General features: G+C 36.6%; 1 protein-coding gene across 1 annotated transcript in view; it reads right to left on the bottom strand.

Moving 5' to 3' along the window:
- Window positions 1-271: 271 nt before the first annotated feature.
- Window positions 272-14,841, bottom strand: part of LOC124796405 (U1 small nuclear ribonucleoprotein 70 kDa) — a 68,315-nt gene continuing 53,745 nt past the window's right edge. The window contains exons 6-10 of the mRNA XM_047260583.1: window positions 9,674-9,775; window positions 7,916-8,147; window positions 7,604-7,840; window positions 642-703; window positions 272-546 (exon numbers count right to left, since the gene is read on the bottom strand). Coding sequence (XP_047116539.1) covers window positions 395-546; window positions 642-703; window positions 7,604-7,840; window positions 7,916-8,147; window positions 9,674-9,775 — 785 coding nt within the window. The 3' untranslated portion in view covers window positions 272-394. The remainder of the gene's footprint in view (window positions 547-641; window positions 704-7,603; window positions 7,841-7,915; window positions 8,148-9,673; window positions 9,776-14,841) is intronic.

The raw sequence follows: 14,841 nt of genomic DNA, 5'->3' as shown, positions 1-14,841 counted from the left end.
CTCTACAATTCTGCAAAAATCTTAAAACACAGAACTAAAAAAACGATGTATTGTATTCAATGATGTTCTCCTACAAGCTCCACCTGCCGGGTGAAATATATCATCGTGTATATCTTAAATTCACACACACTTTTGTCTCAATGCTTTACTGAAATTCAGATGATCACTATTTATACAATGAATATTGCACATTTGAGCATCCTCTCATCTCAGGGTCATTTATAACCACAATTTATGTTTGACAATATATTTTCAATAAATTAAAAATGTAACAATTTTACAGCAATGTTTTATTAAAAACTGCAAGCAAATGCATAAGAAATATCTAAAAAGTGAGACACTGATTATTTCATACAATTAATGTTTAAAAATTATAAAGCAAATGCTTCACTGTCTAATATTGCTCTCCTGCATATTCATTATTGAAAGGTCTGCCGTTCGCTTCTCCTTGCTCTGCTTCTTGGTAACCCTCATTAGGTTCAAATTTGACAGCATTTTCTTCATAATTAATTTCATCATAATTTGTTGCTGAATAATCAGGATAATCTGAAAATAAAAAATGATGCGATACAGAAAACACTGCAAATTCATTTCTGGAAAACCCTGTATAATTTTTGGATCTTTGTATAAAATAATCTCACCATCTGGAGGCTCCAATTTGATTCTGACTTCCTTCTCTTCTGACCGCCTACGTTCCTTCTCCCTGGAAACATGCAACAACACACATTTGTAAACTGCCTTCATCCTCATAATCACAAAAATGTATGTAGGAATTTCTTACACAACTTCTTTCAAACAAAACTGTCTCAGACTGAATCCAGAATAGCTTACAACATCAAGCACACTAATGTCAGTACAACTGAAATGCATCTCAAAATATTGCTCTGCAACAATGACAACAAAAACAAATTAATTGAGTTATCACATATTCTGTTTATTTTTTTACAGACAGGTGGAGTGAACAAATCACATCCAGTTAACAACTTTACACTGAATCAGTGTGCTCAGACGCTACACATCTTAGCAGACTTCACTTTGATAATTTGAAACAGGTGTAACAATATTATTAAAAGGAAAGCGCTGAGTCACAGATAGGCACAATGAAAAGACTGTCACAAATAGGCTTCTGGCCAGCACGGCCTTCGTCAAAAATAGACGACACACACATGCACACGCAACTCACACACATGACTGCAGTCTCTGGAAACTGAAGTCACACTGCGAACAGCAGAACTAGTGACGGTAGGGGTGGGGGACAGTGAAGTGCTGCTGTGGAGCACGAGGTGGAGAGAGGCTAGGGCAGCTATGTGCAGCCGGGAGGTTAAACAAGGGCAGGAGGAGGTGGGTAGTGGAAAAGGATAGAAGTAGAATGGCTGGGTGCATGGACCAAAATTGGAGGCTGATAAGTCACAAACTACAGTGAAACCCCGCTTTTACGCTTTTCTAGGGACTTCAAAAAATGGTGTAAACAGTGGGAAAATGTGGGAAGCTGTAAAAGTTACATATAGGATACCCCTTTTCACTTTATGTATGATATATGTACACAATAGGCATCAAAAGACTTGTCAGGGACTTTTTTACTATCTAATGAAGGTTTATTATCTAATAAAAACTGCTGATGTAATTGGAACTGATAACTGTCTGGTAAGCACGAATGTTTGACTGAATTTCATGTCATAATCGATGTTTTTGAAAGCCTGCAGCTGTCATTCATTATTTAAATAATAAAATACTGCATTAGTTATGTATTTTTCCTGCTTAGCATGAGTGTTCCGAGAATTTTTTCTTGGTGTTAAGGGCAGATATGTAAATAAGTATTTTGTGTGGTGTCTGAATGTGTTATTCTGCATATCTTGCACTGTAGCGTTTTTGAGGTTATCAGGTACTGTCCCACATCAGTTGAGTAGAAAACCACACACACACACACACACACACACACACACACACACACACACACACACACACTATCACTCACATTATTTGTGTGTGTAACATCACAAAAAATACATACGTATATTCTCAAAACACACTTTGCTCAGCATGAATACATTACGTAACCGACACTGTGTTTACACTAACAACATTTGAGCAATGCAAAGGGAATGATGGTGTCAACTAGCACTCCACGTGGCCATACACTGAAACATGCTGAATGGGGTTCGACAAAGGTGTCACAACGATCACAACAATCACGAAACTGCATTTGCGCAGTAGAGACAGTTTGGAAATGATTGTGATTGGTCATGATATCTTCATTCAAACGAACTTAGTAGCTCCCGTCAGCCACCATGCCAAGTAGAGCTTGGTAGCAGCAGGAGATATGGCACAAATTGTTACTTTTACTCTTTTACCGGTTCAAATCCGCTGGAGTGCCCTGGTGTCAAGAAACTTAACCACTTAATATTTGTGAACTCTGATAACTCTACTAGACGGCAAACATGCCAGCATCATATTTTCTACAGGGACATTTTTTGTAATGCATAAATAGTGGGATTATTATTAATATGTTGACGCAAAATCAGGTGCAAATTAACATTGTGGGCATAGGAAATTTCATGGGACCAATAAAAAATGTCAAACGATGGGAAAACGTTAATTCTGGGAATGTAAAATGAGGATTATACTGTATAAGGCATATTATGAAAAAATATTAACAATGAAAGAAGACTAACATGACAGTTTTTACACACAGACCACTGAAAATAACTGTTTTAAGTGTAACCAAATGCAACATCCAGAATAAAAGGCATAAAAAGGGAGGCAAGGGGGTGGTGATGGTTCACAAAAGCTTCATGTGAATGTTAAAGTACAAGAATGTCGAAGATAAATTTCTTTTGTGGCACAGGAAAGAATATAACATAATATCTCTAATTACATTCACAACTGACATTGAAATACCTTCATCACAAGCTACAGGGGATAACTACAGTTAACTTGTCACTGGTTACTACAAACTAAGAACCTCAGTCAAAGAAAAGGGACTAAACTGCCAGGAGATTTTAAGTAATCTACAGAGACTAAATAATGATAGGTAAAAATCTGCATTTTGATCCTGTCACTCACATGTGTTAACCTAGTTGCTTTCCAAAGAAGTAGTGACTTATATGTTGGTCTCTTGTCAGTTATACTGATCTAATCTCCAGAGTGACTTTACATAGTGCCACGGTATAGTATAAAATGTTGTAAAAGGCTTTTCTCCTGGACATAATTCCTTTGTGAACCAATTTTGAGTTGCATGAGTGAAAGAAAAATAATACATATCTTTTCTAAAAGACTACTTCATTTATGTATGCCAGTGCTGCATGTACTTGTATGAAGGACATATGTTTTGCAATCTCAAGAGATGCAATTGATCTCAGCCAGCCATAGTGAAAACAATACAGATTGTTAAGCATACACACAAAGCACAGGCCAATATTTTTGGCATAAACTTGTTTGTATAAATCTATTTTAGTAATAAATAAAATGGAAAGAAACATTCCACATGGGAAAAATATATTAAAAACAAAGATTCCGTGACTTACCAAACGGAAAAGCGCTGGTAGATAGACACAATAAAAAAAAAACACACAAACATACACACAAAATTTTAAGCTTTCGCAACCAACGTTTGCTTCGTCAGGAAAGAGGGAAGGAGAGGGAAAGACGAAAGGATGTGGGTTTTAAGGGAAAGGGTAAGGAGCCATTCCAATCCCGGGAGCGGAAAGACTTACCTGAGGGGGGAAAGAAGGACAGGCATACACTCGAACACACACACATACCCATCCACACATATACAGACACAAGCAGACCTATTTAAAGGCAAAGAGTCTTTGCCTTTAAATAAGTCTGTGTGTGTGTGTGTGTGTGTGTGTGTGTGTGTGTGTGTGTGTGTGTTCGAGTGTATACCTGTCCCTTTTTCCCCCCTCAGGTAAGTCTTTCCGCTCCCGGGATTTGAATGATTCCTTACTCTCTCCCTTAAAGCCCACATCCTTTCGTCTTTCCCTCTCCTTCCCTCTTTCCTGACGAAGCAACCGTTGGTTGCGAAAGCTTGAAATTTCGTGTGTGTGTTTTTTATTGTGTCTATCTACCAGCGCTTTCCCGTTTGGTATTTTAGTTATGATGTTGATTTATGTAATTAACTGCAATAAAAACACTGCATGGAATAAACTAATGTCTTGAGTGTAGTTTCTTTTACTGAATAAAATACATCAATGGGTTGCAGAGACAGCTAGGTACTGAACAATTCATCTTTTAACTACACAAAACTTGCTGAAACTTCGCACCTGACATATATGTTTCAAGTTGGTAGCTTAACAAGCTAAGGATGAGAAGAATAAGGCACTAGACGTGGTGTGCGAAACAACTGTAGTGCACCAATAGCATCCAGTCATGATGTTGAAGCTCCCACTTAGTCCGCTTTGTTGTGCTTGAACTTATGCCACAGGAAGTAGTTCGACTGTCTAGTGACAATCCTTTGCAGCACAGTGTTATGCTAATCAGCCAAGCATTGGAGTTACTATAGAGTGCCAAGTTTTTATATATCAGGAGAAGAATATGCAGAAGTATTCACAGACAACCATCAACTGTTGCCGACAAAGTAGTGGAACACAAATTAAAAACTCTCGAAATTAGTACAGGAACAGTAGTAAGGAAGGGGGAGTTATCGCAAAAGTTTGAAGATGCAGATGTGAGCCATAACTATTCAAAGGCCTCTAGATGAGATTATGTTTACGAACTCCTGGAAAGAAGAAAAAGCAGCCTTCCCATCATGAAGTTGAGATTCTTTCCAGAGTGAAACAATTTGCAGGCATATTTATGTTTACTTTGGCAGGAGAGAGTATCCTATTGCAGCAAAGCTACTAGTGTTATCAAGAGACAGTGAACTTCTCAGGAGTGGGGAGAGTCACTAAGAATTGTGCTGAAAAGTATGGGTTTTTCCTCACAAAATGCTAGGTGGATGCAAAGACCTGTTAGAAAAAGCACATTGGTATGGTTCTAAGTATACTCTTTCACAAAATTGTAGGCAAAAATATTTCATTATATGGCTAGATGAAATGTAAGTTAATGTCAGGGAAGCTGTCAGTAAATGCTGGACAGCTGACACTTGAAGCAACAGAAGCAGCACCAGCCAACAGCAAGAGGAGGTCTGTGCAACCTCAGACAGTAGTTTTGTTCTGGATGCACTTTTACTTTTTATTTGTAGAGTGGTTCAGGAACCTTTCAAAACAGTTTTCTGTCTCAACAACAACTGTGATGGATAATTCTCCATATCACACGGTGATATGGAACAAAGCTCCAACCACAAATGACAACAAAGAAGTTATTGTACAGTGATTAAAGGCACGAAATATTACTGTGGATATGAGCATGATGAAGTTTGTTATATTTGCTTGTTAAAGAAAGTAAGAACTACAACACCTACATACAAAGAAGAAACCACTAAGAAGCATCACCATATTGTAATACAGCTGCCATGATATCACTACCATTTCAGCCCACTGTGGTAGTAGGGAGTGATGTGAAGATGTACATAATGAACAGTAAGTACTTCATAAGAACAGAGGTGGAAAGACTATAGTATGAAGCTCTAGTAACTGAATACAGTCTCGTGGAGGAAAAAGGTCAAGCTTGTTAGAAAACATTCAAGCAGCACAGACAATGAAAGGTATCATCAGTGACCAGGAACAGCTAATTACTTGTCTTGGTGATAAAGACAGTTTTTGTGCTCATTCCACCAACAGTGACGGTGGGGAGCTAGATGGAATTGCACCATTGTTGCTGTAAATTGGTGAGTGACAAGCTACCACCATGCTATTTATTGCATCATTGTCGTTATAAACCCTACAGCGAGAAGTTACAATCTGTTGTTTATTTTCTAAACTATGTACTGTACACTTTTCAAGATATTGGTCATCATCGAATGCTTATTTCCTGTATTTCTTTGCTGTCATTGTGGTAGCTACTCAAAAACAAATGCTTACACAAATGTTACTGCTCAACAGCTTACATTTATGAGAGTGAATGGAAACCCATGTTGTCTGCTATGTGTAAGGAGGCTGATGCTGCTGCTGCTGCTGCTGCTGCTGCAACACTGCTAGTACAGTATATCCAACGCAACTTGACATAACGTGAACTGTCAAGTGCAATGTCTCACCAGTGCAAGTATACTAGTGGTAAAAGCAGAGTACTCATGATCACAAAACTAGTAAATCTTAATTACATTACAAATAGTACAATCATCTGCCATGTGTTACAGAGGTATTTCACCTGAATCAATTATATATCTAACATATCAAACTACAGGACAAAGGCAACATAAGCAAGAGGGAGGTTTACTGTTTTATAAAAATTTTGGTGGTTTTCAAGGTTTTGCTACAAACAGAAATATATTTGAAAATCAAAACAACGAAAATCGTGATTGTCACAGATCATAAAAACTTTGCAAAATTCTACAATCATGTTAATAAGTAAATTATTTGTACAAATCTGGTTTTTAAAGTTAAATTTCTGACAAAACTGTTAAGGGTTGCCTTATGGATTTCTGTCCAAGAACTTGTTTGATACTGCTCTCCACACTAATCTGTCCTGTGTATCTTCAACTACTGCAATCTATTGTCATTTAAATCTGCTTACTGTATTCAATCCCTGGTCTCTGTACAAGTTTTGTACTTGACCAGTTCTGTCCATTTTTGCCAAAGTAACTATTCCTTGCTGCACGAGTACACATTGTATCAAAATAACCCCACAGATGTCAGTCACCATGTATGTATGTATAAATGGGGGTGTTTTCCTAAAACTGATAAGATATGGTGTCACAAGGCTTAGGCCTGTCCCACCCCTCATTAAATCAACCAAGACTTATAAGAATAATTGTAGGAACAGTTATTATTATTATGTTCTTTAAGTTTGTTTTTGAGTTTTCAGAAATACTGTGGAAAGAAAGTTTATTTATGTTGCAGATACAAGGAAGACGTTGCCCAACAATCACCACGAATGTTCGACGTAGCGAAAAGTGGGCAAGGAATGAAACGAATGCTGCAAACTACCGCGAGCCATGGAAGAGTCTGGGCCGCGAGGGCGTCGAGCTTCCTAGGTCGTCGTTGGACAACGTCAAAGGAAGAGAGATTCTGCTTTCTCTTTGCAAACAGATTGATCAAGTCTTTAAAGGTTCATGTAAAACGTATAGGTGGGCGACATTAGGTGGGACACAATGCCTATAATACTTCCACATTTACTAAAAAGTTGTTAAATGGCAAAACCAATAGTTCATCATTTATATAGATAAAAAGAAGATATAGGAAAGGAGTTGCGGCGTCAGAACGAAAAGTGATACGTCGCTCAGCAACAAAGGACGTACACAGCAGGCGTTGCATGGTGTAAACAAATCAACTGATAGAATAGTAAGTCTGTAATTAAGCATAAAGCCACGTAACACTGCATGGACTATCCAATACTGAGCCTACTTTAAATGTACTTTATGCCTGTGTCACTATGACACCTTGATGTGGTGAGTACCAATAGCTCCTTTATATTGTTACTTACAAGCTTCATTTGATGCTGGTCTACCTTAAAGCCGTTGCACATAATTGCTTTCATATTCAGGAAAATGTGTACTGCTTACCTTTCTGGTCGTTCTCCACGATCTCTCTCTCTCTTATCCCTCTTCCTATCACGATCACGATCACGTTCTCGGTCCCTTGAACGTGACCGTCTTCTCTTGCGGTCACGATCCCTGTCCCTATCTCTGTCTCGAGGTCTCTCGTCCCTCGATCGTTCATCTCTGTCAATTTCTTCAATATCTGGATCTTTCTCCTTCACTCTATCACGACTTCGTCTACGTTTCCGGTCACGTGAACGGCTGAAAAACCAAATAACCAATAAACAAACCATTCTTTATGTATACAATTTCCATTTTTCAGATAGCAAATATTACCTTCGGGATTTCCTTCTCTTATCTCGATCCAACCTCTCCCTCTCCCTACTACGAGACCTCCTCCTCTCTCTTTCAATTCTATCTCTATCGCGATCTCTGTCAATATTACCTCTTGCAGATTCTCTCTCTCTTTCAAGCCTGTACCTTTCTCTTTCCCTTTCATTGTCTTCTCGTCCTGAATGTTTAATGTTAACATCAGGTCCACCTCGGCGAGTTCCACCTAAGCCACCACCTAAAATAAAAGTTTTAGAACATTTTTACATAAACATACTTTTACTCACAATGCTAACTCAGTCAATATACACCATCAACTACAATAAGCCATAAATAGTTGAGATGGCATGCACTGAGTTGTCTGATAAACACCGTGTAACTACATTTACATTTTACTATACCATGACTGGTAAGTATAATTTAATGGTCTTACCACAAATTTTAGTACTTGTGATTAAATGAAAGGCTCTCCATAATGGCTGCTTTTACTACAAAAAGATGGTCACTACTAATTTTGTAACAATGCACCTGAGTGGCTTCACTGGTGTTTTATGAAACTGTTTATAATTTATGGTCAAAATACCACACATCTCTACTGCATTTTTCGCCCAGTTTTTCATAGATTGAAAAGCAAGCTGTGGTAACTTCTTTGCTGAACTGTGGTTAAGGCAAGTAGGTTCATATACACTGTTCGGGGAAAAAGACTGCTACCAATGACAAAATAATATGGAAAAAAGTAGGTTTGAATATAATTTGAGAACGAAGTTACTTTGTTTATAATAATTTCAAATTGAAGTTTAAAACAATGGCTCCAAAGTAAAACCTGATTCTTATTTCATCATCTATTCATCTGTCTATGAAAAAGTCTACTGAACAACTTGTATAATTTATTTTAAGTTATGTCAAATTTAAGCAAAATATAATTTTGATGATACAAAATTGTGATTTTTGCTTTTCCTCCAACCAAAATCGAGATATTCAGTTAACACATTGGAGGCAAATCCCAAGCACAGATGGGGGTCACAACATTGTATGAAAGAGATCTTGCCCAAGTGTAAGTTGGGCCACAATTTTCTGCACGTGCCACTTATTGTCCAAAACCTGGATTCATTTCAAACAACAATAATGTACAGACATCTCATTACCTGCCCCTTTACTAGTGCTGTGTTCTAATAATTTATATTATTATTTTGAAAGAAATATTAGCGAATGTAATAGCTGCTGTCACAAACAGCTTAGCCAATATGATCACATGGATGTAATTTTGTCTATGTATTCTTTAGGTTTCAAAGTTTGCCATAATTCTGCAACAAATGTATCAAGTTTGTTGAGTGAGCAAGAAATTTTGGAAGCTCAAGAGGAAGAAATTGCTCAATAACTCACCTTGCACTTTCTGGGGAGGATATTATACTTTTCGTCAAAATTATTTTAAAATTTGTAATCTATGGACATAATAAAGTAAATGTGAAGAATAAATCTTTAAGCTTGACTTTTTGGTACATATTACTCTAGAAGATAAATCAATTACATGCATGCCAGTAAATGGACGGTTTCGTAGGATGAATATTCTTCTAAGTAACTGCTCTCAGAAGTGTTAATGAGCAATTTAAAGGAGCATCAGTCAAATTCCACATATAGCAATTCTACAAAGTATTATAGGAGTGCTCCAAATGGTCACCAGGCAGGCACTACGCAGTACTGTATTTTCCATTGTGATCAAATCTCTTAGGTCAGTCTGTAACTCTAATCTATATGGGAACTCACCTAATCGTCTGGGTAGCCAGCCTTTTACGGTTCGGGCTCTTTCAACATCCACCAGCACTCTTCTTCCGTCTATCTTCTTACCGTCAGCATGTTTATATGCAGCTGTAAAGTTATTTTCACCATGAAACAAAAATTTGGTAACAAGTTCCAGTACAGTCCCATACTGACATCAGTGTTACATAGCATGGGAGAAAGGTTACGTACTATATTAGTCTAAATGTTCAATACATATTTATTAACCGTTGTCCTTTAGGGGAGGTTACTTGCGAAGAAAAATTTCGTCAGTATAAGACTGTACTATTAAGAAACAAGAGACAAATGCACACAAAGATTAGGCTAACTTTTCTTACCTGCTTATGGGATAGTAAATGTTTTGTGTAGAAAATATTACTTTTTCTTTTAGATGAATGATTATCCAGGAAAAGAAATATTCTGTCTTGTGTGAAATTCTGGATACATATGTATGGGCTATTTGGAGCCAACTGTTGTAAGTGTCAAAGATGCATTTACCCACCCACTGATAAATGAATGTAAACTAGGTCATAAATATTTATGTTTAATAATTTTGGAATACCCACCCATTTCAGTCCTCTGATGGCGAGCTTTGATTCAACACACTTTAATACTTTACATCTGTAGTCTTGCATATTCGGAAGTTAAACTGCAGTAAAGACAAAAAAGAACTGAATGCATTTACATGCAATGAGTTTAATTTTACAGATAGTTTTACTAAGTACCTTGAAAATTAAAAGAACGGTTCATACCTACCACACATTACTTACGCAACGTGAAAATTTCGAATCTTTATGCTTGTATAGGAAGTTTCTCAAGAGAAAGATGGAACATGTGATGAAATCTTCATCCTTTCAGGTTCCCATTATTACCTGGTGCGCTATTTACTTACGTTAACCCGCGCATTTATAAAATTAAACCCCTCAAATAACACTTAAGTAATATTCCTGAGCTAGTGTACTGAAAATGTATTTTACAACATATCTCTACATACAAAGTCGAAGTGTTGGGTGTTATCAGGATAAACCTTGAATAGCCATTTCTAGTGTCATCTGGATTAGTTTGAAAAAGATTTAGTAATGAGATGCCTGAAAGGCATTTTTATCATATACAATGGAAAAACATGCAGCTACTGTTACCTGTAACAGTTTCAGGTAATGAGCAATTAATAATAATTTTATACTCTTAGTGTCCAGTTTGTTTTGCTTCAATACACTAGGTTAAAAATGAGTCCAACTGTGCAGACACATAAGATGGCTCATTTTATTCAACCAATGTGCAATGATGACGAGTTGCATGACAATATAAATGAGAAGTAGGAGAGTTCTGTGTAGCATGACATGGCTGACGAGTTCCACTAAATAATTTTAAATCTTGAGCTTTTTATTAAAAGAACAAAAGGCACAGAGTTATATGCACTGTTGTCACATTTACACTACATCTTCAAATAATGTAAACTCCAGGTTGGAATATCAACATTATTAGGAAAAGGATAGATTGCTACTCACCACAGAATGACATGTTGAGTTGCAGACAAGCACAATGAAAGGACTGTTACACATTTGGCTTTCAGCCAAAACCTTCTTCATGAAAGAAAAAACACATTCATACAAGCAGGCACAACTTACATACACGGGACTGCCATCTCGGGTGGTTTGGTCTGGTCTGAAATGCCAGAGGTGGCAGTCTGGAGTGTGTTGCGTGATTGCTTGTATGAATGTGTGCATGTGCAAGTTGTGTGCATGTGCAAGTTGTGTGCATGTGTGTGCGCACGCGAGTGTGTGGGCACGCATGCACGCCCGTGTGTGCTGCTTCTGAAGGCTCTGGCCAAAATCTAAATGTGTCTTCATTGTGCCTGCCTGTACCTCAATGTGTCATTTTATGATGAGTAGCGATTATCCTTTTCCTAATACTGAATACATTGCATCTTTTTTGAAGTTCTACTATGGTTCAGTAATAGAAAACAAAAGAAACTACACACTGACAGGTAACTACTACTGGGGAGAAGTGAGATCAGTTTAACAAAAACACAAAAGGGCTCATTTCATTCAATTGCTGTAAAATAATGGGACTTTTAGATAACTGACCATAGGAAAATATGCAACAGCAGTTAGTACCTAATGAATTTCTTGCCTACTGCGTAACATCCAAAATTACTAAAATAAAGCAAGTTGTTATTGTGTTTATATCCCATACTAAATTTTCCTGTGATGGGGTAAGAAATCATACTAAGAAAAATGAACATAAATTTAAATGCGATAGCACTTTTCTCTGTGTTTATAGTGCCTGCAATGATCCTGATGCTACAGGACTTGTGTCCACCAATGTGAAAAATGATTATTTTGAAATGTCCATGTAACACTGCAAGATTATGTTCAATCTGACTAAACTACAACATACAGTTTAAAACAAGCTAGTACTACACACTATGTTGGGCCCTACACAGTCTGAGCAGCAAACTTATTGTTTGTTTCAATCAAAGACAATATCAGTGGCAGATATTTCAAATAAAGACTTAGTTGAAAGAATGGATGAGCCTAATGAGAGATCTTTTTCGATTCCTATCAACCTCCATTAGTCTTGAATTTTTATGGAATATACAATGATTCAAACAGTCTGAAGATATGAAACACAAATGCAGTGTGAGAACTCTGCTAACATAATCACATGATATTACAAGCAATTTGAAGAAACAATCAAATGCAAAATACTGCTTCCAGGAAACTTACCAAGCACATATGACATGACATTTGAACACTATGCAAGATTAACTAATTTAAATCTGAAACTAAATGCTTTTTTTTGTGCTGTACAGCTTTCCACTTTGGAACATTTAATAATAAGAATTTGACATTCCATTAGGAATATATATAGAAACGAATCACAAAACAAAAAGAATTAGCACAATTCTCCATTCTCCAGTAGGAAAGTAGAGAAACTCGCCAGACTAGATTCATTATCCATTTCTACTTCAGGCATATAGACTACTTACGCATTGGCTCTAAAGGCGTACAAACAAAGTACTTGCTTCTGGATATTCTTTTCTATTAGCTGTTTGTATGGACTCTTGCCCATTTTGTCAGCCAACCTCTGACCTCCATACTCACCACAAAATTTACAAATGTAATTTTTCTACATCATATTTAGTTTTTCTTCAAGTGTCTTTCATTTTACACCTTTTGCTATGTCTACTACAATTTGGGCCATGTTTTGTTACCTTGTTCACTGCTTTTTATTTTTTCCTGTGTTAGCAACAATTCCATTAACCAGTCTGGTGGTAGCCTCACACTTGAGCATGTAATGGCTCTAATACTTTAGTAGAAACAACTCTCTGTGTACCTATTAACATGCCAGTCAGTCCTCCCCCTTGTCCCTCATCCTGGTTGATTCCTCCATTTGGAGGACTTAAATATATAGATTTATTTTTATTTCCTTGGTTGCACAGTTTTCTCTCAATGCCTGTGAGATTGAGTATTTTTTAGTTCTCATGCACAAGCAACAGTGTTATTCATCAATGGGGATAACATTTCACAGAACTTGCTGTTTAGACTATTTTGTTACATAATGGTGGATATGTTTAACACACAAAATGAAGGTGCTAAACTGAAGATCTTTAACACTTAAATCACCCACCTGAATGTTTAATCAATTCAGTTAAATAATGCTCCTGTGAATTTTTGCCATACCCTACAGGGTAAGAAGTCACTAGTACAATCATTCTATTCAATCTTTCACTTATGTTCACTGGAGATTTACAAGTATACATTACATACTGACAGAAAAATCTCAACACTGTACTATATTAAGCAAGAATTAGTGATGCTACCCATCAAATACTGTTTATTAAGAAAACTGGAGATCCCTAAATGATTAACTTTTCTTACATCATCAATAAAGTATAGCAAAATTTCTCGCCCCCCACCCCCCCATCTCATCTCATTTTTGCCAGCCAAGGGAGAACCCAGTCTTATAGTTTTGTCAAATTTGTCGTGCGTTTCAAAGAAAACTAAACAACTTTCAAACTCAGCTGTAACATACCTGCTTAGGGAAACACATAGAATATAAATCTGTTATGTTATAAAACTGGAATTTTAGTTGTCCAAACAGAGATACATGTAAGATTCCTAAATTTGGCAAAATCAGTTTTCGCCACCAGCCCAATATTTACAGCTTATAACTTTGGTAATTACTGCAATTAACAGCAATTGTTAGTTATGATTTTTTTCTTTTTTCTCCGGTCACACAAAAACTCAAAAATTGTACACTCATAAAACTTTGAATGACAAAGTTCAGGCAGCAATTTACTTTACTTACTGCCTTTACAACTGTTAAGTAGTTATGTAAGTTCTTGATTTTTATCAAGATACATGGTGGTTACAGTTCCTTCCAGCACTACATCCCATACAACTATGCAGTGTGACAAAAAATTTCAAGAAAACATCCATCACAATACTATGATAAACCGTACCCAGTGTATTAATGGGTTATCATTAACAGCAGCAAATCTTGTGAAACTCTGAAACATCAGTATACTGAAATCAATTTATGACCATTTCTTCCTAATTAGCTTTACCATTACTGACCATTTCCAATAGTTTCTCTGAATAAGAGAATTGCAGGACCAAGACCTTCAAGTAAGAAACTTCTGGGTATAAATTTAATATGCATTCACAAATCTGGCATTTTTGCCCAGCATATTTTTTCTTCATTGTTTTCACTCACCTGAACAATTTATATTTCACTAAAGCAAATCTAGAGTTTTTAAGCAAAGGGAATATTCTATCCATAATTTCTCTAGGTCAAGAGAATACAAATGCCAAGTTACTATTCCTATAAAATTATGTGAAAATATCAAAATGGATTAAAAACCTTTGGAATTATTCATCACAATAAAACCATAATGTGATGAAGATGATAAAAGGTTAAGAGGGAAGCTCCTTTTTTTCTTCCAAGACATAACAATAACTTCTTTACACCTCCTTTGTATGTTGGGTCTTACCACACATACAAACCTATTTTAGCCAGCAATGTTTGGATTTTGCACACAAATGGGGGGCACTAGTTGCCAGCTGCCCGCCATGCTGTATCAAGAACAAGATAAAAAGTGGTATTAATATATCTTTAAGGTCTTCAGCTGGCGTTAACACAAAATATGA

Source organism: Schistocerca piceifrons, chromosome 4 (genome assembly GCF_021461385.2).
Source record: "Schistocerca piceifrons isolate TAMUIC-IGC-003096 chromosome 4, iqSchPice1.1, whole genome shotgun sequence".
NCBI lineage: Eukaryota > Metazoa > Arthropoda > Insecta > Orthoptera > Acrididae > Schistocerca > Schistocerca piceifrons.
This window is presented reverse-complemented; position numbering and strand designations above follow the sequence as displayed.